The sequence below is a fragment of the Polyergus mexicanus genome, unplaced genomic scaffold, assembly GCF_030449975.1.
Source record: "Polyergus mexicanus isolate NDT 795.1 unplaced genomic scaffold, iyPolMexi1.0 SCAF_3, whole genome shotgun sequence".
In the NCBI taxonomy this organism is placed as follows: Eukaryota; Metazoa; Arthropoda; class Insecta; order Hymenoptera; family Formicidae; genus Polyergus; species Polyergus mexicanus.
The window spans coordinates 9,404,645-9,426,811 of NW_027223323.1; the positions used below are offsets into that span (position 1 = coordinate 9,404,645).

Below are 22,167 nucleotides of genomic sequence, written 5' to 3' on the forward strand. Positions count from 1 at the left end.
CTCTATTAGTTATATCGGCACTTTGCTCAGATTTTTTTTAACTCAAGTCAAGCCTCACGTTTCAAACCGTCGCGTACGTACATCGAATGCTGCTGTTACGCTCCGTACGAGTCGTCTGGTCGTCCCGCCGCGGTTCCTCGGGTCATCCAACTGTAAATAAATCGGGAACTACGTTTCTTCTTAAGATTGCTTCTCGTTCCGCTTCGGCACATCTTCGTTTTAAGCAAAATCGCGAAAATTTATCCGATCGAAAATATTTGCCGCCATATATTCGAATTTACATCCTTTTCGTGCGATAAATTATACGATTAATTATAGAGATATAATTTTATAGATTTATTCCGAGTAACAAAAATATTTAATATCCTGATATCATAAATCTGTCATTTTAATTCTTCACGTCAGTATTTCCGTTACAATATATATATATATATATAAATAAAGATTGTGTATCTGTTTAGATAAGAAAAAAATTACGATTTCATTCAGCGGTGATATCGAAAAACTACGATACCGTACATCCAAGAATGGAATAAAAATCAACGATCTGTCAAATGATAATCCGGCTATTAATTTAATTATTAGATCCTATATTTCCTTTCTTTCATATTAAATATTTGAGAGATATTAAAATTCCGCGAATCGAGCGATACGCCAGATGACTCGCTTGTCACATATCGCTGGCAACTTGTATATTTGATTACTGTTTCTTTTTTGCGCTAAGTGCCTAAGTCACCTCGATTGGCATCCACATCGTGTCTCAACATCTTGTGCTTGTACGTGCTTCAACATAAATTGGCTAACCGTCCTTGTCCTCGCGACGGAATATAATTAGCGTAAAGATGTTATCTTGTCGTTCCTATTATTCGCGATAGCGTACTTAAATAAGGAAACGATATAAACATATTTGTATAAATTTGTTAAATATATTATCTCTCTCTCTCTCTCTCTCTCTCTCAGAGAAACATATACATAAATTATACTATCATGATTATTTTTATATTGAATTACATATAGAAAAATAATTTTATTTATTTATTTTGTGTTATTTCGCGTTGTTTCTCTAAACATTAAAAATTTTTACATATCATTAAATTTGTAAAATAACAATTAAATTCAGGGATCGGTCCTTTTCCGAGAATAATTGTTGTTTACTTTACATAAATAGACTGTTCTAAATATTCATCCGTGCAAATCCGATAATACATGCAAACTCTGATTTATACCATTGATTAAGATCCACGGTAAAAAAATGGGTCTTTCTCGTCGCGAGGACGTTATTCGAAAGCAGAGGAAAACATTTTCACGATCGTTAAGCATCGTTTTTCGCCGTAGTGACGATTGTTTGCACGCAAAAACTCGGTAGAGAAGGAACGAGCGCGTTTTGCATAGATCCCTCCTATTTCCCTATTTTTTTTTTCCCTCCCTTTGCAGAGGTGGAACTCCGGTCGGTTTGCCGTTCCGATGGTCGATGTGACGACGAACTATCGACCTATCGAAACGTGATTGCGCCGAAAATCCGACGATCCGGAGTTCGTCATTTCATTAAATCTTTCTGGAAAATTCAATCGCCGAAAAAAAAAAAAAATAAAAGTTTCGCATATTGAGATTAACATATGTTCTTTATTCCGTAATTTATCAATAAATTATTTTCTATCCTATATCTTTCCATGATATAATAAATTTTTATAAAAAAGCAGAACAAAATCTTTTAAATTGTTATAACAATATTTAACAATTAAAAAATTATTAAAGCGTTAAAATTGTCATTTTGTACACCGAGAAGAAAAATCGTTAATTTGATTAAATCTGACTCATTTTTTTCGACCGCATATTTTTTTGAATATATTCTCTCTAAAATTTTAATACTCTTTAGTTTTCTAGAAAGATTTCTCAATTGATAAATGAATAGGGTCTGCGTGAGGCAAAAATGCACGCGAGAGCGCCGCCTTGAATCGTTAAAATAACGAAAGCGACAAGATCCGGTTTCACGTTCTACAGCCTTTTAATCCTCACAGTTTCAAAGATAAATCAGACTGTCATACACACACACACACATACGCACACGCGCACACGAAATGCAATGGTCTAAAAATATTAAACTAGTTTATATATACGCGTTCCTTTTAATTATCTGCAAAAAAAATATTTCTCCATACTAGACATAATATTTATATTTCGCACACTCTATCGCAAACTTATGTAATGGACGTATTAAAAATATACAAGAACATATTTTTTTCATTATTCTAAACTTTTGAAAAAAGAATTTAATGGAATTGAAAAAATATTGAGTTTTAAAGGAAAGCGAAATAAAATTCAATGAATCTGCAACTCTATCCCTTATACTAATGTTACCGGCGAGACTGTGAGTGTTAAATCTCATGCCTAATCACCCACGCAATGTTGCACAGATGCGCGCTCCGAAATCACCGCTTGACAAGCTTCATCATCGCCAAGAGATCGAGCGTGAAACCACAAATCCAAAAAGGCGGCTCTCAGGAGAGAGAGAGAGAGAGAGAGAGAGAAAGAGCGTTTTTGCCTCTCGCGTATACTAAAATCGCGATACTAAAATCTGTTTCAGACGATGCTGAAATTCCCAAAGTCTTTTGTTATTATCGTCGTTTCTTTTTTTCACACTATTGAATTTTATCGTTTCAAATGTAAAGATCTCTATCGGCAAAAAATTTTTAGATATTATATATAATAACAGTTACAACAACTATTTTCTTCGACAAATTTATCTAATATTTGCTATAGCTTTATTTTAAAAGCTGTTAAAATTAATTTTCGTGTTAATTTAATTCACAAAATATTGTTTTGTTCTAAATATGCATAATTAGCGCAAATATTATATTATAAAATTGAATACTCTCTCCCGAATAATTTATATTCAGGGATTTATTACCATTAATGTTAATAATAACAATGTAAATATTATGACTAAAATGCCCCGTGAACTAGCGCAAGCTCTATAATTCGAGTCTAATCAAATTAGTTCAATAGCAATAATGCTTTGTGAAAAGTTTATTAAATTCGACACTAGTCTTCTGGGGATTTCGCCATCGTCCGCGACCGAACAGCTGAGCTCGAGAATAAGCCAACTTGCGTTGTGTCATTCTTATTTTCTGTTTCGCTGTACCAGAAGCGCAGTCAGGTAATTCAAGGAGAGAAAGGAGGGTTTATAACGCATCACACTACACGAGTATCTATCAGAAAGCTACTTCCTCTCTCTAGATGTCTCTCTGGCACAACATTCGTTGCATGAGTGTACAATGGGCATTGTGTATAAGTGCGTAGAGAGGAGCTTAATCGTTTGTATTAGTCACGAAACTCTGCGTAGAGAAATATCAACTTTTTAAATAAAAAAAATAAAAAAGAAGTAACTAGATTAAATAACAAGATTTTTTCTTTTGCAGTTTTTTTTTCTTTGGTCTTTTCTATGCAAAAATCAAGGTTTAATCACCGAGATATTTGAGATCGAAAATTAGAGAAAATATTTCAATTCCCCCAAAAAAACTCGTCAAAATTTTCCGTCAATTTTTAGAGATATTCGTTGATATGAAAAGTAACTATACACAAACTGCTTTCATCTCGACGTTAAATTTGCTCTTTCATTGTGCAAAAAAAATTATGTCAATTTTGAGGAATTTGATGAAGATGATAATCTACATACAATATGAATACATAATAAACGATATACGCATGAACTGCATAAATGCAGTACGAGCAGTGCTATTCGATGTATCGTCACATTTTCTAGCTCTTTCGCTTCGACACAAATTATATTGCCACCCACATATACATTATTACGTTTCACTATATAGTAAAGTCATGAGCACGCTTGTCAAGAACTTTAAATGATCGCAAAAATTCAAGAGAGTAGAACTTGAAAATTGGTAGATTAAACCTCGCCGGAGAAATTTCCTCAAAGGTAGCTTCTGCGATATATTATTTTAATATAGTTTGAGTTAAAATCATATTATGAAGAAAGCTCTCATTTTCGAATAAATTTCCCAAATCCTATTTCACGTGGCCGGAGAAATTTCCGATTACTTCGAATAATATTGAAATTGAGTTTGAAAAAATAAATCCTCGAGATTTGACTACCAAATACATCTCGTTCGAATAGTTTGAGAAGCGTAAAAACATATTTCTCTATATTTTTACAATATTTATCAAGTACGGATCGGAAAAGTAATTATGAATTATTAGCAAATAGCTACAACAAACTTTACTTTTGCACACTTTTCACTTGACCTTTTTTACGAATAAATATATTATATATATATATATATATATATATACATAAACATATGCATATATACATATAAAATACGTATATTGTAAGTGCATAACGTAAACATAATGCACATCATGCAATGCAATTAACGTTTTCTCTTCGAAAGATTTATGTGCATGTTTTTCTCTCTCTGTCAAGCGAATACACGTGCATCGTGACACACAGAGACGCACGCCGTTTCTCATATTCTCACTTCACTCTGATGCATCCGCGTACTTTTTTCTTCTTCCTCTTATTTTCACAATATTTCTGCCCATGGCGTTTATCGTATCCGCTTCAACAAGTATATCGGGGAAGTTTGCCAGCTTTGCCAGAAAGTTAACTCCCTTACAAAATAATCAACAGGTCCCCCCCGCCCCCCCTCGGTATCGTATATTGCCAGACACGCATCATCTTCTATTTTAATAAAAATAATATTCTATCGCTCACATCGAGAGAAATTATGTTTGTATAGAAAAGGAAATTTTCATATCAATATAATTTTATACAGATTTAAAATACAATCTTGTTATACATTCAAAAATATATTATATTTTTTGCCATGTTAATTTAATTATTTATTATAATTCGGATAAAAAGAATTATAATTAATTTTATCTCTTAATAAATGATTTTTTATAAAAATAATTTTCCAAAAATCAAAGACGCTGTCATTGTAAAATATTATTTGTCGGAGGTATCCTGCATTTTTTTTTTTTTTTCCCATTAAAATAGAAAATCCCTTTCGTGTTAGCTCTCAATTTATCCGCGAGATTTGCTCCGACGATTTATCGCGTCATGGGTGGAAGATTTTAATTGGCACCGATCGCCGGAACAGCGGCGAGACAGCTTACCGGCCTGATGAAAAGTCTGCCAACTGTTCTCAGGGGTGGGTGTCTACATTTCGAGGGTAGAGGAGGGTTCGGTGGCCGAACGAGCTGGACTCAGGCCAGGAGACACTATCTTGGAGGTTAACGGCACACCCTTCCGCGCGGTCACCCACGAGGAGGCCCTCAAAGTAAGTCTACAATTTTTATTTTTTCACCACTATCCTTTTCAATCAACTTCCTGGATCATCTATCTTTCCCTCACTCATCCCTCCCTCCTCCCCCCTTTATCTACTAATTCTGGCAGTTTCGTTAACGTCCGCTGCTTTTGAAGCCTTTGTTAATTTGAAGAGATACGAACGAGAAAGAGGGAGAAGATAATGAGATCGTGATGTACCATATTGTTATCTTTCATAATTCCCTTTTTTTCTCTCCCGTCTATTCAACCTTCATCCGCCCTAAATTATATACTCTCCCTAAAATGTATTGTTAAATATTGAAAATTATAAATTTGCAAATGTGAGGTTTTTGTTTAGAAAATAGATATAGCCTTTTTTTTTTTTTTTTTTTTTTAATAATTCTCACAATATATGTATTTCACAAATCTGATTTCCGAATTAATAATATTATTTCAAATATCAAGTGTCTTAATTCTTGAAATGTATAAAAAAAAATTTACTGTTTAATAAATAATTCCACTTCAAACACAAATTTTAATTAACTCGAAAAACAGAATAAATTTTACAAAGTTTGTTTTTCAATCGTCACATTTACAATTCGTGAAACTTCAACGTTCGCCATCTCAATGCGTGATAAGTGAAGCAATTGTGCTGGAATAAAGAGAGAGAGAGAGAAATGAGCAATTGCAGCCGTTCCAATTAAGGGATTCTAAGCCCGTTTTACCTAGTAATCGCGCGAATGCAGTTTATATTTATGACCGACCTTAAGAACCGCCTCATCGATCCTCGTTCTAAGTCCGGCTCTTAACCGGATTAGAGGAACTAGGGAGAAACGTCAAGCATCCTTAAATTCACGTGCAAATAATCGGAAAATGAACTTCGAAATCAACCGTTTCTTATTACTTCTTTTTCCACCATCGGTGCTTTTCGATCCTTTCATCACTCGTATCATCCTCTTGAGATTTATTCATTTTTGTAACATTTATTCTTTATAACCGTCGTTAATTGATGGAAAAAAAAAAAAAGATAATTACGTACCAAAAAAACTTTACTGAAGCTTTTAAGCTAATAATCAATTTTGAATTTTATTTTAAAAGTTTTAATTTTTATACATAAAATGCTTTTATTTATCAAAGTGTTAAAGAGACGCGATTTTTTTTTTTTTTTTTCAAGTACTCTATACGTTCTGTATGAAATATTTGCGATTTTTCAATCGTTGCAAACCTTTTCATACTGGAGCACCCTTTGAACATAGGGTAAACGGCTCAAAGGAATATCATTGTTATAACCCGGTAAAACGCTCGACGTTCATAAGTGGCAAACACTAAGCGGATATATTCGTGCATATAAAGTTAAGCGTCTCTTTCTTTCTCTCTCTCTCTCTCTCTCTCTCTCTCTCTCTCTCTCTCTTGTACTAATGTAGATGAGAAGACTAAAGAAGCGAGAAATGTTTCATATAATTCTAAATTAAAAATTGAGTTTAAATTTTAAATGCTAGAGCTAATTTTTGAGAAATTAAACTTCAAAATCGAAAAAGTCTTCAACCTCAAATAATATCATATTAATTTCGAGTTAAATTTATAAATCGACGAGGCAATGTTTATTTTGCAGTTATATAAAAATTAATTTTATAAAAATAATATCAATTTTATAAAAATGTCAATTTTATAAAAATATCAATTTTATAAAAAATATCAAAGCTCTAGAAATATAATTTGTAGCAAGAATTTTTAATTATTTTTATTTAATATATTCTTATATATATATATAATTTTTATTTATATCTTACTAAATATTTTTCTATTCAATTCTAATTAATTCACCTGTTTACATAAAACTTTGGATTTCGTCTTATTGTTTGCGCGGTGCGACTTTTCATGTACGCGGTGGAAATCGATCGACGCACGCATAGAACGAAAGCTAGGATATAGGTCGAGCTCTAAAGACTTAGGCCAAAGATATTTCGAAGATAAGATTATAAAAATTGCTATTACGGTTGGGGGGGGGGGGGGGGTGAGCGAATAGGTCGTGGTGATCTATATCAACTCCTGTGATTACCCTTCCTCACATTTTTCTACGATTCATTTCCACGGAGTTCAATCGATCGGCTGTATATCCTCGATCGTAATGGAAACTTTAAATGTCACTTGAAAATATTTAGCAAAGTCCGTTTCTAATCTCTCCCTCTCTTTCCCCTTCTACTCTGTAACTTATTCCGCGTGATATACGCGTATGTGCTATTTATCGAATTTTCAATATTATGACTCTATCATTATCATAATTTGTAAAAAAAGAAAAAAAATTCTTATTCAATTGTTATATCAGATCGTATTTACGATTATTTTCTTTAGATGAAATAATAAAAATATTGATATGAAACATCTTAATCTATAAATATTTTGGAAACAGATTTTTCTCTTGCTTCATTAATCATTATTCAAAATTTATTGGATAAATATTATTTTTTAAATAAATCTCAGATATGTATCAAGTATATATTATATATGTACGTGTCTGTGAAATTTTATCATCTTTTTCCATCATTTAGTATTTCAAAGATAAAATAGCGCGCAATCAAATGAATTGATACTTTAATGGATTATTTTTCTCTTGTGCTGTGTGTTAACGTCACATCTTTATCGGTATTTTATCGATTCAATTTCGATTATATCAACTTCGTGAAATCGGATAAATATTTTCCCAACAATATCTGCGTCATATTTTATCCAATGAAATATTTCACGCTTTCGCGACAGCTAAAATTCGAAGATTGATTCGGATTTAAAAAGCATATTTTCTCTGCAATTACTCTTGAATAATATTTGCTTATAGTGAAATCTCGTGTATTGTGTTTATTTTCCATAAACTTAACTTTCCGATTTAATTTGCGGAAGCGAAACGCGCTCCTTTCGAGCTTCGATCAACAGGATCAAATTACTGTCGTGAGAGACTGTAAAGGATAACGATGGCGGCAGGACTCGTTATCTCGTAATAGCTCGTCGAGATGCTCGCAAGCAGACGCGTGTTAAACAAACAACATATTCGAGGAAAGCTATGTCGTTTTTTTTTTCCGCCCCTTGTACTCCTTCGAACGACGACGACAATGACGATGACATCGACGACGACGACGTAGCGGCGCCAGGCGTCCCGGCGCCCTCCGGCCAACTCCCCCGTCTCGTTTATTCTCTTTACATAATACGCGAAGCTTCCGTAAATGTTACTACTGCTGCTCCTCTTCGAAAAGGAAAAGAATAGCCGATAACTGAACGCTATTTACTTGCCCCAAAATTTTCAATCATGCGGATTGTCTTGTTAAAATGAGAGAGAGAGAGAGAGAGAGAGAGAGAGTTTGTATATTATATATGCACGTGACTCTATCAATTAATATAATTTTCCTTTTTTAAAATTTTCAAAGTGATCTCCACAGTTAATAATAATATTCCTTTCAAAAATTCTAAAAGTGACCTCCACATATAGTAATAAACTTCCAAATTATAGAGCTTCTTAAAATTGATCGACGACATTGAATGCCGTTAGTCAATATAAAGAGAAATAAATAATAAAAAATTACATTTATAACGAAGGTTAAATCGAAGAGAGATAAAAGACGAATTAAAAAATTGTTAGTAAAAAGATAATAATTATTTAAGATATTTTTCTTGCGATCAAATATAAGAAGAAGAAACTTTCGCAGACTTTGTTCGTAAAAGCTTACTATGAAATGTCGAAAACTATAACTTTTATAACTCATCATTGATTGCGCGAAGAGACATTCAATCGGGATCGATTCGATTGACCCAGAAAGCGCGGATCTTGTCGGAGAAAATGATCGGAACGATGTCTATCGGATAGCATCATAATTTCCGGACCGATCGTATGTAAATTATTGTTGACTGAAAACACCTAACCGTACGAGAACGTCGGAAATAACGGGTGTCAAATCCTGAGCGCGACAACCATAGTTTCTGAGCCTGTCTCACCGAATGGTTTTTTTTTTTCTTCCATAAATTATTTAGTCGTTTCGATCGTTGCCGAAGATAGATGCCGATCACGGAATCGCCGAACGATTCGTTTATATGTTTTCTCGATAGTTTATCTAATATTAATTTCTCTCATATATACCTAATATAATATAATGTCGCGATAAGAGACTATCGCGAATCAGATTGATATGAAACTTCCAAATTACAGAGATCCTTGAAATTAATCGACGATATTGAATGCTCTTAGACAACATAAAAAAAAATTACATTTATAACAAAATTTACATCAAAGAGAGATAAAGAATTTAAATTGTTGGTAAAAAATAATTAAAGGTATAAGAAGCTATAAATTAATTTATATTCTTCAAATTAATCGAGACATTAATCACCTATTAATTATTATTAATGTGGATAAAAATTAACGATATTTTTTTATATAAAAAAAAGAAAAATGTCAAATAAAAAATTAAATTAGAACATTAGCAAGAGTATTTATTATTGTATATATACCAATTAAGGATTTCATGTATTAATCAAGGATAATGGATAAAAATTTAAGACATCGAGATAAAGAAAAATTCAAGAACTAATAATATAAAATTGTTAATAAAACAAACCAAATTATTTCGAGTTTAAAACTCGACGAGAAAGATCTGATTCTAGAAGAATTAATAAGATTCTATAAGGGGGACAAACAGAATTTTGGAAATTCCAATCAGACCGTCTTTCGTACGTAAAGTAGCATATCTAATTTACATAACAATACAAAGAGCACATAAAGCTGGATGGTGAGACAGACGAAGACAGTTTACGACGTTTCCAGAAACGCATACATCGGATCGAGGTTACGAGCATATTTATGAAATGCGATCCCGCCATCGTCGCAGAAATGAAATTTTTATGACATTTTTATATTTCCTCCTTACATTTTTGACGTTGCATGAATGAAAAATAACGGCTTTTCCGCGTGTTCGCGCGAGAGACGCGCTTCGCGACGAGATGTTGCGAGATGTTCCTTCGCATCTTCCGAACCGCGAGAGAGATCCTAAAGGACCTGATCCGAGCTGGGTCAAGGATAGGGTAGGATATGACGTCACAGGCTCTACTCAGAAGGATCGATATCCTCCTGGCTGCCGAGCGTCATCGAAACGCGAAACGCGCTGTCTTTTCTCGTTAATATTATTTATTTCGTTGGTATAAACGAGATCTATTTTAAAAATTCTGTTCACTCCCTCGCTTTTCATCATCAACCCTCTCACTGTGGCATTTTCGTAAGAAACTGATCGTAAAAAAGTCAAGCTTTTTTCAAAAACAATATATTATAGTGAAAAATATTTCATATTAAGTGCTGAGTAAAATAAAAAATATCTTGCAAATATTTTCTTGATATCTTGCAAAGTTTTAAAAATCATTTAATACAATTTTTAAATTTCATGCAAATTTCAAAATTCAAAATCTATATATCTTAATATTAAATTTTATAATAGTAATATATAAATATATTAAAAGTTAATGTAACTGAAAAAGAATATTCGAAAAACTCTGAAATTCAAACTCTTTGAAACTCAGAAATTTACCGGTTCCAAAAAAAAAAAATGGAAGGTCTCGAAAGATCTTGTTAAAATTTCTTGTCAAAAAATATATTCATCAAATATTTTTAATTACCAATATTTATAAAAGACATCGATCAAGCTTCTGCAAGTTTGGCTTCTTAATCAAAACTCACAACCCCCATCTTTTTTCATATATTCAGTATAATAGGGATATCGCGACATTGTATATTACTTTTCGCGTTGCTACAGATGCTGAAGTCCTGCAGGACCTTGAGCATGACCGTGCGGGGGCCCGCGCTGGACCCTCGCTGCCGGGGCGGTCACCCCGTCTGGTCGTCGTCGGGTCGACAGCAGTCCTGCAGCTGGATGGATCGCCAAGGTCGTCCGGCGTCCCCGCCACCCCTTCATCCGCCCCGCGATTCCCGCTACGGTCCGAGAACGCGAAAGGTCGAATTGTGCATCGAACCCGGCCAATCCTTGGGCCTGATGATCCGGGGTGGCCTCGAATACGGCCTCGGAATTTACGTCACGGGCGTCGACAAGGACAGCGTCGCCGATCGCGCCGGCCTCCTCGTAAGAGAATCGCGCTTTTTCCGCTGGATTTTAATCTCTCCTGATTCTGAGAGCTTTAAAGGACTCTTTAGAAAAAAATTTGATATGCGCGATATTTATCGTACTGTCCATATAATTTGTCTTAATATGTCAAAATAAAAAATAATTGTATCATTCCTTCATACAATATGATAAAGTCAAGAGCTGTCATTTTTCATAAAAAATTCAATAACTTTCTCTCTCTATATTGACTATATTAAATAATCATTTTAAATAATATATTCCCCCAACAATATATAAATTATTAAATTATTATTCCGTTCCTTCAACAATATATATATATAAATAAATCAATTATTATTCTCTCGTAATTAAATAAACGTTACTTAATTATGAGTTATTTATCTCACTCATTTACATATTATTTTTTTATTAATCATATATAATAACTATTAATCTTATATAAAGATGTCGGCTTGCTTATTTAAGGATTTCAATACTTCTATGTATGCAATCTTAAATTCTAATACGCGACGTTTATTGAATAATCGTAGGTGGGCGATCAAATCATCGAGGTAAACGGACAAAATTTCGAGGAGGCCACGCACGACGAAGCTGTCCAGATATTGAAGACCAACAAGAGGATGAGTCTATTGATACGCGATGTCGGCAAGGTTCCCCATTCCTGTACCACCAGTCAGCCTATAGTAATCCCGACCACCGCCCGATATCCCGAGCATGATCCTTTGCTAGAAAGCCCCGGCAATCATCGACCACCTAGTCCCACGTAAGTCGCAAACATATTTTTTTATCCATTTTTATTTTTCCATCAATTTTCATATTCTTCGAACAATTTCTTTATATTATATAATATTAATTATAAAATAAATAACTTTTTCTATAATGTTATGTATGCGCGTGTGTGATTTTTATGTTGTCATTATTTTCATATTCAATATTTAGATACTACTTACTCTGAAAGAAGAACGAAACTTTAGGGAAAAAAAAATCTTGTTTTTAAATTAAAAATAATTTTTTAATTTTCTTTAATTCTATTTTAATGATATGATAATATTAATCGATCACACAGTAAAATAGTAATTTAATCTGTTATAATAATAAAAGAAGAATGTCGGCATATATGTTGGCATTAATTAAATCGTGAATCAATAAATTATGAACATTGAATAAAATCTGTTTAATTAAAATCATATATATAAGCATATTCTCGGCAAATATCGCGTAAATCGTTTTGAGTTTAAATTTAAAACGCAAAATGTCAAACTACAAAATCAAAAATTAATTACTCTATCGCAAGAAATAATTTCAAATGAACTAAATTTTTCTTACACGCGCATGCATTTTCTTAAGTTTATTCATTTTAACGTAATATTATATCCAATTGATTTTTCAATTAAAAACAAAGAAGTAGCACGAACGAGTGGAGACATCGAAGCGGCTTTCATACAATTTCGGCGGCCACCGCCGCCATGGTGGAGGAGAAGGCAAGAGTCGTCCTTGCCAGGAGCGAGAGAGCCGCACTCTCTCAACTTCTGGCGGACTACAGGACGAGGAGGCTGACGATAGAGGAACTGGTCGTCAGTCTTGCCGATTTGCTCAACACTCATGAGAAGCTGACACTATTGACAGAGCTTAGGGAGCTTGTCGACAACAAGGATAGAGCGGCTTTCGACGATCTCGTCTATCGACCCCGAATAGCGATGGCCAGGGTAAGTTTTTAAATAATTTCTAAGATAATTTGATAAGCCAAAAGTTCTAAGAATATTTGTACGAATTAGAAATATTATTAGAGTTTGCAAAGTTAGAGAGAACGTATGCCTGAATTTCTATAGAATTCTATTATATATTAATATCAAATGTAAATTATAATTATAAAAATATCTTCTCTCTCTCTCTCTCTCTCTCTCTCTCTCTTTCTTTATAACAAAATTTATTGAGGTTTATAATAAATTTATTTTTGAAACATACACGCGCGTTTCAGAGACTTGTGTATTATTTATGTTAACATATATAAAAAATGCAACTAAAATTCTAATATTGAGGAAACCTTTGGCATTTTTAATTTTTAGAGAATTTTTTGAGAGAAAAAGGGAGAGAGAGAGAAAGGATTTTAAATATTAATAAACGTATTGATTTTTTAAATTTAAATGAATAAATCATAGAATTATATATAATTCTCCATTTTTAAAATATCAACTAACGAGTTCTCTGATCCCCCAATTTGGGGGAAATTACTTTAGGAGAAACTAATATTCGCGATAAATTTTTTTCAAAATTTCATAATTTACCTCATATTAATTATCTTCTAATCTAACGCTATTTCATCGAAACGCGTCGCGCGATGAGAAAGAAATGTTCTCCAAAGAAAATCGAGAATCCGAGATGATCTCTATAAAACGGCGCTTTTTGTTATTCTCTCTTTTTTTTTAGAGAAAAGGCGACCGCGCTCACTCGGATTTGATAGTGACTCCCTCGCTGCACGATCTTCCGGTAAGTTGAACCTATCCTTACAACACTCTATTCATATCCCCCCGAGCTTACAAAGGACACTGACACATTTACACGCGTTTAAAATCTGCGGATCACACGCGCGTTTGCGCGCATTGTTACGTATATACGAGCACAGAGAGGCAACACGTACACATACATTTTTTTTTTTACTCTTCTCATCTCTCTACGATACGATGATTTATAGAGTACCGATTTTTTTTTCTCTCTCTTTATCCCTCTCACTCACTGTTCTACGGATCTCTATTCACCTTAATTGTTAAGACATTAAAAGAATCGCTTTGCATTCCCGTCCTTTTTGTCGATGGACTTTCACGGGGAAAAAAATCGCAAAGAAATATTTCCCAAAAGTTCCTCGTTGTGCGTGCACGCGTTCTTAATCTAGACTAAATGCGCCGTTAGAAAAATTATCGTCTCGCCGGGAACAAGCGAGAATTTCGCGAAACAAAGAGCGGGTTAATCTCAAGAGAAATATTTCACGTTGATTTATAATTCGTAACAAAAGCGCCGTAATTCTCGTAATAGCCTGTAGAGAATGATAACTCAGAATAATTGCTGTCTTTTATTTTAAATGAGAAATATAATTTAACTGAATATTACATACATATTCATCATTTTAGACGATAAATATGTTTGTAAGACACAAAGTTGAAGAAAAGGTTATTTCACGCATAAATTAAATTGATAATAAAAATTAATAATTATTATAATGTTTATATAAATTTATATTTTTCTACAACATAGATCCTTCCTACAAAGAATTTAATATTTTGATGAATTTTGAATAATAAAATTTATAATAATTATTCTTATATATAACAAATTACGGCGAATGAAAGATTTTTTTATATAAATTGTAACAAAAAACGGAAGATCCCCTTGAGGAGGATTAATAGCGGCAAGTATTAAAATAAGTATTCAGCGACGAGTTATCGTTCGTTATCGGCGAGCGAGACAGATGCCATTGGCAGTTGGAGAAAAATGCAAATCCGCGATCGAGTATCGATTGGAGAGGTGCGAGGGAACGGAGAATACGCCACGCAAATACAGGAAGATGCTCTCTCTCTCCGAGAGAATGGAAGATCTTTTGACAGGGAATTCTCGTGATAATCTCCTAGAGATCGTTCGCAAAAAAATCCTTCACATCGCTCTCGATCGAAAGAAAGAGAGAGAGAGAGAGAGAGAGAGAGAGAGAGAGAGAGAGAGAGAGAGCGCAGGCATATCGATCGTCATCGCGATCGATTCTTCTAATTTCGCGTTTAATCGTTCCAGTCTGTCGTTATCTTCTCTCCTCTGGACAAAGCATGACTCGTCTTCTGTCAGGAAAAAATGACTTGCAATATCCCTTCGTCTCTATCTCGCTATCTCTTTCCTTCTCTTTCTCTCCGAGGATAACAGCTGCTTGACGACAATGAATAAAAAACACGCTCTTGTTCAAGGAAATATCAAGTCTGTTGGATAAACGACATGCCGACAATCAACTTTGTTCGATTTCTATTTGTGCCATACGATGGTAATGTCCTGATAAATCTCGTCTAATGTCGCGTGTTTTATGAAAACTGTAAGATTTTTAAATGCCAGATTTTTATTATTTTTATTTTTTTTTTTAATTAAAAAAAATATATACGGGTATTCTTCGCAGTTTTTTAGCAGACGCTAATAACTAAGTTTGATATAATAACACGAAAAATGCAGAGAAAAATCATACCGCTTATGTTAATGTGCATTTTGATTCTTTTCTCATATCCCATTTTATTTAATTTCCAAAAGCAAACCTTATTCATTTATCGTCCATATTTTCTATTATTCCCTACATTTTTAATAATAAAATAAGTCAGTAGTGAATCCATTAGTAAAATTCGTTGCGTATTTATTGATTAATTACGCTATGTATTTAATCGATGTGACGACATTTGCCCGAACAAATTTTGTTCGTTCAAGCGCAGCTTTTTCTCTCGGCCTATCTTTCTCTACTTTTCTCTTTCTCTAGAATTGTATGCGCCTTCTCTACCTCTATTTTCTATATCTTTCGCCTTCTTTTCTGGGCTCTTTTATTCACCGCTAGCGCTGATTTCTATTATTTTTATAGTCTTGCTTATATACTGCGCTATCTTGCTCCCTGCGATTAATCAGTGTTTGTCGGCAATTTGAAAAAATTATCGATTCCTTCGATATTCATATCAGTATCTTAGATTCATTATCTATTTTCTTTTTCATGTAATTGGAAAAAAAAATATATATATATATTTAATTAACCATGTATCTCTTATAATCGAAGGAATTGATAGCGAATAATTGAAAAAGGATATCAGGTGTCATGTGTTGCATAATTATAATTAGAAATAAAATTATAAGCATAAAAATATAAGTAATATATTGCACAATACACTCTTATATTGCATAACACGCTGCACTTGAATTATAATTATAATTACGCTTTAATAATAATTTTACTACATTCTAATATCCATATAAAATTGCCGCTCTCTCTCTCTCTCTCTCTTTGCTGCAATTAAAGCGAAGGTCTCTAATTAAAAAGTTTCTCATTATAAAAAGACGCTCTCTCTTGCACATGCATTCTTTTCCCTTGTCATTGTTAATCGGATACGATCTGTTAGATGCTTGTTGTTAAAAAAACGGATAAGTAGAAAACTGCTGTGCTCGCCATCTTCCTCCCACCTTCTCTCACTAGAAGCAACACAACGGGAAACGTTTCGTTTCGTTTCGCGATCTCGTGAAAAATTCGAGCGATCACAAATTTTGCGAGAATGAAGGCCGTTTTCCGAAAAAATATAACGCTTCGCACGAATATATTACATAGAATATTACAAACAAAACGCGATTTTTTGTTCGAGCGATCAACGCTCGATTTACGACGCTACTGACCGGAATAATATCGCGGATCGTTCGTAGATCATTTCCTGGCCTCTTCAAGAAGATCGGCAACGCCTTTTGGATAGGCGTCGTCAGACCTTGGTAAAAAGCGTCGTAAATCAAGTGTCAGCTGCACACACGGAGACAAATGTTACCGGGCGACGCGCGACACGTCGATCGATGATGGATTATTGTTCGATTGCTAATTTCGATCGGTAATTTTCTCGAGTATAATGAATAATGTACCAGATGGGCTATCACAATTCGACTGATCGTTTCCCGAGGTAAATAAACCATACAAAACTCCGACATATTTTTTTTTCTAGACGAATGAAAAAAATCGAAGTGAATGATCGAACATTTGTACATCACGCATATTTAGATTATTCAATTTATTATTTACTAATTTATTACGCGCGTTATCACATTTAGTCAAAAATTTATTTATTATTTTGGTAATCTTAATTATATTATTTGTGTGACATTTTGTTAATTTCACTTTATTAATATATATATATCTTATTTTTATGATTTATTTTTTTTTTTGTTATATTGTGATTCCAATAACTCTTAATTTTTGTTTTATCTATATTTCATATATTTAATAACTTAAATCAATATCATTTATTATATTTAATATTAATTCTATTTTGATTATCTTATTTTTAATTAAACTTTCGATTTATTTATTTTTTTTTTTTTGCCTGCTGTAACAATTAACTTATCACTTTAAAAATTGAAGAAAAGAATACGTGTAGAAAAATAAAAATGATGTTCACCAATGCGTTGTTAACGAATAAATTTGCGGATTCGTTGATAAAGGATTCGAAACCTGAAGGCCACAGAAACGTGACGTTCTCCTGTATCATCCAACCAGCGCGCCGATAAAATCATCGATCGGTCGGTCGCCCCTCGTTCGAAAAGAGAAAGAAAGAAAGAAAAAAAGCACTCTTCTTTTTTACGCGGTAAGGGAAAGGGCGCACGGCATGACAGGACATCTGATTTCTCACAGAGGGGTGTGCCCGGTGGTTGTTGCCGTCCGGGACGACTGGTGGACGTCGAGGGAGACCCCCTAGGAGTGACGGGCCCTCTTCTACCGCGGGATAGCCAGGAGTATAGATCGCCAAGCGAGGACAGCGGTCTCGGGGCCGACATGCCCAGGACCAGGTCGACCGAATGATCTCTTTAACGCCGGAAGGACAGCGATCCGCCATTTCATTAATCGGCGTCGTGATCGTTGCGTGTCAGAAAAGATTGCGATTCCGAGTTATTACGAGCTCGGGTTCGGTAAGAAAAATTCTTCGCGACTCGTCGAGAAAATTACGAATGAAATGACGAGATGCTGGCTGGAAAATGGCGGCAGCGGTCCTTCCAGCGTTAATTTCTGCCAACCTTCACCCTTTTAATTCTCGCGTTAAAATCACCCCGTCTTTTGCCACTCGACATTATCGTGTACGCGAGCAGCTTTAATTAATAAGGGGCACATTAACTATCTCGCAATCATTTTCACCCGAATAATTACTGATGGAGTTTATTAAGTACAATTGCTCGTACGGGATGTTTTTCAACAAAAATTAAATTCCAGACATTTTTTTTTTTTTTTCAGATACTCAATAAAAAATATTATAAATAGCAAAATTCCAGAGCGCGAAATGAGCATGATTATAAAACATCCTGTATAACGAGCAATAATTCACTTTCGAGAAGATCGCACGGCGTTTCTGCGTAACGGTCAAAAAATTGACAAACAGCTGATTACACCTCGTTTGGCGAGCAGTCACACTCGCGAGAAATTGTAGATTCGCCAAGTTCGAAGGAGAGGATCGCAGGTTGGCTAAAAAAAAAAAAAAAAAATCTCGAAGCGGCTTCCACGAACAGGGAAGGATTAATATAATGGCGTTTCTCTGTAGGATACGCGATACATTGATACTTCATTTCCCGCTCTACATGTTTCCTATTTTCTCGTCCCCCTCCCCGGTATTCGCTCTACCAAGATCAGCATCCCGACCCCTCTCTTCAGAATTCTCGAACCAGTAGCTGAGAACCCAGGTATGTAAACAGACAGACTGGATACGTACAGGGCACTTCAGCGACAGTTCAATGCACCTCACTTTTACTAGTTAATTTAATCGAAAAGAATTTACTTCCAAAGAACCGTTTTAAATTAATATTTGTAAAAAATGACCATTACATGTGTTTACGTTACATGAAACTAATAGATATAGAAGGAAGTAATAGACATCGTATAATTTGCATTTTTTTAAAGACGATTTGGAAGTAGGTTGTTCTGTGATCGAGTCACGAAATTTAATTTCGCAGTAGACATCTAAATAAATCGATCTTTTCGTCTATCATCAATCTCGCGTTTATACATCCTTATCCAATGATCGAGATCATCGAAACGCTTCTCAGCCATTTTATATAAATTGCAAATTATATATTTTATAGGATACAATGTGTCAAATTCGTGTTAATTTCCATCAAAAATTGATTATAATTATTTCACTTTAAAATTCAAATTTTAAACTAAATAATTTTATAAGACATTAATCTTATATATTATGAAAATAATCATTATTCGAGAGTTTATTAAGATATAATATAATAAAATATAAATATGAATTGACTTTTATTTCCTTTGTATTCATGCAACAGAGAGTGCTGACGTGACAAATATCTATAGATTAAAGAGGCTTTACGGAATTAAGATTTCGAGAGGGGTTGTTGTTCTGTTGAAATCTGCGAAACGAGCGCGAAGGGTGAATCACTGCAAAGGTGATCTCTTCTTACGTGGCGTTGCGTGGGAAGGAAATCGATAATTGAGGTGGATTTAGTCGCGAGTACACGACAGTTTTCACTTGTTCTCATTTCCTTTCGCGATACGAGTCGGCCGACACGTCATCGTCGCGTCGCGACGATGTCTGTGGGCTTTCGATTTCACGGTAGGAAGCCGTCCGTTACGCCGCAAAATGTGAAAACGTTCCACGATTATTATTATAACAGGAGAAGAATATATTTATCACTTCAATTAATATACAATCACATAAATGGAATATTAATTAATCTTAATGAAAGATCTTCCAATGCGAGAAAATTTTCAATTATTGAAACAGAAGGCGTTTGATATTTATTCGATATTTATTATTAACGCGAGTGAAAATAATTTACACTAATAAAAAAAATTCTAATAAAAAAACTTTCCTTTATTCGATCAATTATTAATACATACAAAGACGAAATAAATAGAAAAAAATTTTGAAAAGATTTTTTTATCATCATTATTCATGATCATCAACAATGATAGAATATTCATCATCACGATTACTCGATTAACTGGCTAATATAAAATAATAAGAATGATAAAATACTTTAATAGAAACTTCGTTCAAGATATAAATTTTAATTATATAAAAATTCCATCGCTACATTTGAATATCATTAAGTCAAATAAATATCAAAGATATATAAAAATATTTCACACCCATAATTTTCATTAAATATTATTTAAATGGAAAATCGTATTTTCTCTTTAAATATTATGTAATTATAATATATAATTATAAAATAATTTCACATAGAATTCTCCTCTATTTCTTTATCGCGTAAATAAAAATCGAAATGCATAAAACAATCAAGCGTATCCGCGTTTCTGTCACAATTTTTTTGTACCACGTTATACTTGAATCCACGTTCTCTGACGGGAATAACTGCGCAAAATCTTTATTGAATTGTATGAAAGGAAATTTTGCGAGATCGATAGCGAACGCGTGGCGGTCGTCGAGATATGATTCTGAATGTCGCGCGGAGGAAGATGAAATTCCATGCGCGAGCTTTCATACCTTTCACGTGACAGTTCACTCGCTTCGATAACGAAAAGAAATCGAGGACGTATTGCTTTTGATCCCGCGAGTCTGCCTGATTTCAATACCCGCCTATGTGTCTTTGTGTCTCTGCCGATCTAATCTTTCTACCTCAATCTCTGTTCCTCTTGTCGCGCGGATCGACAGATCCTGAGAACTTTTTTTCCGAGATAAAAATCGTCTTCCTCGATTCTCGAAGAAACTTTGCATTTCACGTTATATTAAGGAAAAATCATATTTTTTCATAAGATCCTGCGTTACTTAAAAAAAAAAATAATAATAATAAGAAAATGGATGGATAATTATATTGAACTTTCCATTAAAATTTTCCTAAATTTTAAATTTGAATAATGCGTACAGATTGATCTGTAATTCAAATTTTTAAAAATAAATCCAATTATATTTGTTTAAAAAAATATATTGAGAGAGTTTGTAATATAATCTTGTAATGAAAAATTTAAATGATCGTATTTATAATATATTCAAGATGAAATATTCAGCCTAATTTGTTTCAACCCATCCATTTTAAAGCAACGGATTACATTTATATTTTAGATCTCTACAAATCCGTTACCTCTAAACAAGATAAAAGCTTATCACTCACCGACCGAGATGCGCAACAGCGGAGTTTGACGACATTAAAAGCTACGTTGATCTGTAACATGTGAACAAAAGATCCAAATTATAGCAGGGTCCAAAATAATTAATGTATTTCAAAAGATTATTATACGCGTAAATATTATTATACGCACCGAATTTTATATTCAATGCATACAATAATAAGCAAATATAATAATGGAATAATATTTAGAAACTAAAAAAAAAAATTTTTTAAATATAGCAACTTTTATAGAATTTATATAAAAGTTTTTCTCTCTAATTCTCTCTTGTTCAAATCGAATAAACGAATCGAAATAATCCGCGTACGCGATTTATAACACAATTGATATAATATTTAATAAATACTCACTCCAAGGTTGCTCCGCCGGTGCCCGATGTCTCCTGGACCTCCTCCTCCTCCTCCTCTCAGATTATCAGGATTATTGGAATCATCGGGATCAGCGACTCCCAAAAGTTCGATTAACTCGCGAAAAGTTTATATAAAAGTTCATTACGCACGAGAAAAACAGACGCGCGATACTTTGCACGGCACTCCCGAACTCGTAGGCACTCCTAAAATTATATTGTAATTCAGACGCGACGATGTTTCATCTCTGATGCACGATGCAACGAAAACGGACGCGCGATACTTTGCACGGGGCACTCCCGAACTAATTAAAACGCGAAGAACGAAGCTTTAAAAAACCGCGTTTGGGTACTTAGCTTCCCCTTCAGGATAAACCTTCCAGGTACTGAGCCCTCCCACCAACGTCAAGGTGTACCCAATGGGAGGGTTGTATTATATTGTATAATTTTGTAATACGATATAATTTATAATTTAATTTAATTTAATTTATTTTATAATATATTAATTTTATTATATAATTAATTTAATTTAATTTACAATTAAGAGATTATATCTATATCG

At 33.7% G+C, this 22,167-nt stretch overlaps 1 protein-coding gene and 1 long non-coding RNA gene across 8 annotated transcripts in view; one reads left to right on the plus strand and one right to left on the minus strand.

Annotated features, from left to right (window-relative positions):
* The window catches only part of Dysc (whirlin protein dyschronic), a 66,127-nt gene that overhangs the window by 12,675 nt on the left and 31,285 nt on the right, over nt 1-22,167 (plus strand). For 2 of the 7 annotated variants that reach the window (XM_070292989.1, XM_070292991.1), the window contains exons 4-10: nt 3,146-3,205; nt 5,152-5,300; nt 11,074-11,397; nt 11,931-12,163; nt 12,803-13,106; nt 13,828-13,887; nt 17,792-17,946. In XM_070292989.1, coding sequence (XP_070149090.1) covers nt 3,146-3,205; nt 5,152-5,300; nt 11,074-11,397; nt 11,931-12,163; nt 12,803-13,106; nt 13,828-13,887; nt 17,792-17,946 — 1,285 coding nt within the window. Of the gene's footprint in view, nt 1-3,145; nt 3,206-5,151; nt 5,301-11,073; nt 11,398-11,930; nt 12,164-12,802; nt 13,107-13,827; nt 13,888-17,749; nt 17,947-22,167 lie in introns of all 7 variants that reach the window. The other 5 variants (XM_070292993.1, XM_070292995.1, XM_070292990.1 and 2 more) reach the window with 4 other exon arrangements.
* Nucleotides 24-21,697, minus strand: LOC138931830 (uncharacterized). Its single transcript, XR_011446685.1, has 3 exons — nt 21,610-21,697; nt 21,244-21,294; nt 24-150 (listed from the first exon to the last, which is right to left on the minus strand). It is a non-coding gene; the product is annotated as an uncharacterized lncRNA (long non-coding RNA).